The sequence below is a fragment of the Crocodylus porosus genome, unplaced genomic scaffold (genome assembly GCF_001723895.1).
Source record: "Crocodylus porosus isolate Cpor-Errol unplaced genomic scaffold, CroPor_comp1, whole genome shotgun sequence".
In the NCBI taxonomy this organism is placed as follows: Eukaryota; Metazoa; Chordata; order Crocodylia; family Crocodylidae; genus Crocodylus; species Crocodylus porosus.
The window spans coordinates 2,947,381-2,950,962 of record NW_017728940.1 but is presented as its reverse complement, the minus strand read 5'-3'; the positions used below and the strand labels follow the sequence as shown (position 1 = coordinate 2,950,962).

The 3,582-nt window shown below is 41.2% G+C and overlaps 1 protein-coding gene across 1 annotated transcript; it reads left to right on the top strand.

Annotated features, from left to right (window-relative positions):
* Positions 1-11: 11 nt before the first annotated feature.
* Positions 12-3,272, top strand: HMGN2 (high mobility group nucleosomal binding domain 2; the record flags this gene model as incomplete). The annotated part of the gene is made up of 5 exons (XM_019547864.1): positions 12-71; positions 309-338; positions 655-705; positions 1,108-1,203; positions 2,372-3,272. Coding segments are annotated over 5 exons (273 nt in total), but the record flags the coding sequence as incomplete, so codon positions are not given.
* Positions 3,273-3,582: the final 310 nt, after the last annotated feature.

Genomic DNA, 3,582 nt, shown 5'->3' with positions numbered 1-3,582 from the left:
CTAAGGGCTGACTTTCTCCTCCCCAGGCTGAAGGAGAGAGCAAGGGCGATAAGGCCAAAGTGAAGGATGAGGTGAGGAGGAGTGGGGTGGCGGGGGTGCTCGGGCACGACTTTGAAAGATGCGCTGCCATGGACAGCCGCTCACCCGCATTGTCGGAGGCTGCAAGGCGCGCTCCTTGGTTGTGGGGGGGAGGGTTACCTTTACACATCCGAGTTGTTTCAGGTTGGTTTTCTTTTTAACCAAAAAAAAGCTCTTTTACATGATTTTAACATGTTTGTGTGGCGCTTCTTTGTTTTTTCCTTTTACAGCCACAGAGGAGATCGGCAAGGTTATCCGCTGTAAGTATCTCTTTCTCAGCGTGAAGTTAGTTCCACAGAAAGTTTTTGTGTGGAAATAGTCACCAGCTGTATTGCACCTCGTCCAGCATCGCCTCCTGATGCAGGCGGATGTCAGCCTGAACACTTGTGAGCGGGTGGCTTGGGAAAATGCACCCAGTGGTGTAGTGGTCAGCAGTGGACGCTCAGACATTTCCCCAAAGTTATTTTGACTCTGGGAAAGCAAGGCATGCTGGGGAAAGCGCAAAGGAACAAAATCTAATGTTTTCTAGTTTTATCTTTTTAATAAAAACTCTACTTTGCTGTTTCTCACTTCTAGAAACCTGCTCCTCCAAAGCCAGAGGCTAAACCTAAAAAGGCAGCTCCAAAGGTAAATTAGCACCGTGAAAACGCGGCCTGTAGGTATTATCAGTGTATTTGTTACTACTGGACTGGGCCTCAAAATGAAACAGATCACAAGTGATATTTTTGAGTTTCAAGTAATGGCTCGTTAAGCTATGGAGTGGCAGCATTCCTGTCCAATAGATTTAAGTTGTTTGCTGTCAAACTTTTGTAAGATCTGATCAAGTGCTTCGAGAAAAAGTGTTAAGGCTGTAAACGGTCTTTGATGAAAAACTAAATGTGTGCATGTATTACACTGATTCTACTCAGCTCTGTTTTCCAGGGTTTTATTACATCCTTGTGTCATTAATGGACTGCTTGTAACTGTAAAGCTGTATATTAACGATGCTTATAATTCTAGCATTGCTAATGTTGTCCCACCATTTTTCAGAAGGGTGAGAAGGTACCCAAGGGGAAGAAGGGGAAAGCTGATGCTGGCAAGGAGGGAAATAATCCTGCAGAAAATGGAGATGCCAAAACAGACCAGGTATAAACACAGGTCTAAGAATTTTAGTGCTTCTAATGAACAGAAAATGCTCGGTTTTTTGGCACAGACAGGTCTATAGGCCTGTTCTACATTTAAAAAAAAAATCATTTGTTACTTATTTATTTAGTAAACAGCCTAAATTAATCATCTTGAGAATTCACGCTGGGCTTTCTGTCCCTAGTCTCATCTTGGCAATTGGTGCAATTAGTTTTTAAAGTTTTCTCATTAATTGTATTGAATTGTTACTGATGCGATATGTGATTTCACTTACAAATGAGTGGTATTACTCTTAGAGTAATTTTCAATCATGCTTCTAAGGCTACCCTGTATATGTGCATTTTACCTCTGAGTGCCATATTTTCAGACCTATGTCACTCTTCCCCTCCAAATAGGACACATACTTTTGTTTTGGGAAAGGTAGAATGAAGAAAGGATTTTTCTAAAGTTATTAGTTGCATAAAGCAGGGACATGGCCTAATCTCAAGTGGGTCACCCCCGCTCCTGCTCAGGAAAAGGTTACAGTTTTAACCCTTTCACAGCTGAATTGTCAGCAGCTCCTTTTGGCTGAGCAGCCAGCTAAACCTAATAGCTGCTGAAGAATGGATTCCATGGACAGATCTAAGGTTTTGAAAAAGCTAAGCAATCTGGAAGGCTGTGACATGGAGACCCCCAAAGTAGCTAGTAAAGAGCCAAACTGCCAGGAAATGATCTAGTAGTGGAACATGAAGTTGACTGAAAAGGAGAGAGGGTGGTTAACACTTGTGGAGTGAAGGGCCATTAGTAGGAATCATGTTGATTATAATATGCTATTAAGTCGCCAGTGCCCTGCCCCCCCTCCATCTGCCCCTCCCACCATGCAGCTGCTAGAGAAAAGAGAAGGTGGAAAGTGAGCAGCCATCTTACAATATCTCCATGCTTCTATTCTGAATAGAAAACCAGCTTCCCTGCTTAAGACATGTACCCTCATTTTGAAAAGCTAAGTTTTAGGGCAGCGGTTTGCGTGGTACATACGTAAGCAAGTACAGTACGTCATTATTTTGACATTACTTGAGGAAAGCACAGCTTTTAAAATCTCCTTTCCTTTGGAAGGAAGACATTCTAGTGTCCAAGAGTCATGTGAAGTGAGTGGAAGTCTGTGTAGTACTAACAGCTTCTCTTTTTCTTTCAGGCACAGAAAGCTGAAGGTGCTGGTGATGCCAAGTGAATTGTGTGAATTTTTGATAACTGTGTACTTCTGGTGACTGTACAGTTTGAAATACTATTTTTTATCAAGTTTTATAACAATGCAGAATTTTGTTTTACTTTTTTTTAAGCTATGTTGTTAGCACACAGAACGCTTTGTTGTGTTTTGGGGGGGCAGTGGGAGCAAATGTCACTTAGTCCATTTCTCAGAACCTGTTTTTAAAAAGGAAAAAAAGACCCCTTGTTTTTTTAGAGAGGGGCTCTTCCTGGACACGAGGAGGAAGGATTCCCTGATGTTGCCCATCTTGTTTTGGTTTGTGAAATGCATTAGAGTGAACATTGAAACTCCTGACATGCCTGCTGCCAGCTTTAAAACTGCAGTTTGTAATGCCATTTTCTCATTCCCTTTGTTTGCCTAGAGCTTATCACTCCTAACAGTGGCAAAAACGGCATGTATGGGTTTCATCCTAAAATCTAATGCATTATCATTGTTGGGCAATCTAGAATTCCGGTGTCAAAATTGGGAGGTCATAACTCCAAAGAGAGTTAGGCTTTCTCTTTTTATATTGTGGATCTTCAGATTAAAGATTATGCAGTTCTAATTTTGTTTTCTTCTAAAAGTCAGGGTAGGCTCGTGAACAGTTGTTAAACAACATGCTAAATGTGAATGTGTCCACCCTCACTCTAAACTTTCCCTGTTCAAATATGAAATGAAGATTTTTCATTGGTTTTATAGTAACTCTTACGTTTTGGTAGTCCATGGAGGAGGGGAGTTTGAAAGTTGTTGTAAAATGTTGCAGATTGTAGCCCATGTCCTGCCTGAATTACCATGATTGTTTATGAAAAGTACCTTTAATAAAGCTGGATACGGTTTGGCTTGGACTGTTCTCGATGTATTCCTATTTTCATTGCTTCTGTACTACATTTGATGTGGCAGTATGCCTAAACGATGTACCTGCTGTGTGTACGTGTGTATTTGCACAATCATTAACAAAGTGCACGATGATATTTGTTCTGAATATATCTTTTATGTAAATGCATGAGCGAGTCTACATTCCCAGAAAATGGATTTAACTGCCTTTTTGTGTTCAAATAGAAGCAGGTTTCTTCGAGTCATACCAACTGCAGGCTGCATTCAGGGCTATTACGTGAAGCAGGTAGTTCCAGTGCAGGTTTCTTCTAGTTGCAGTTTGTTTC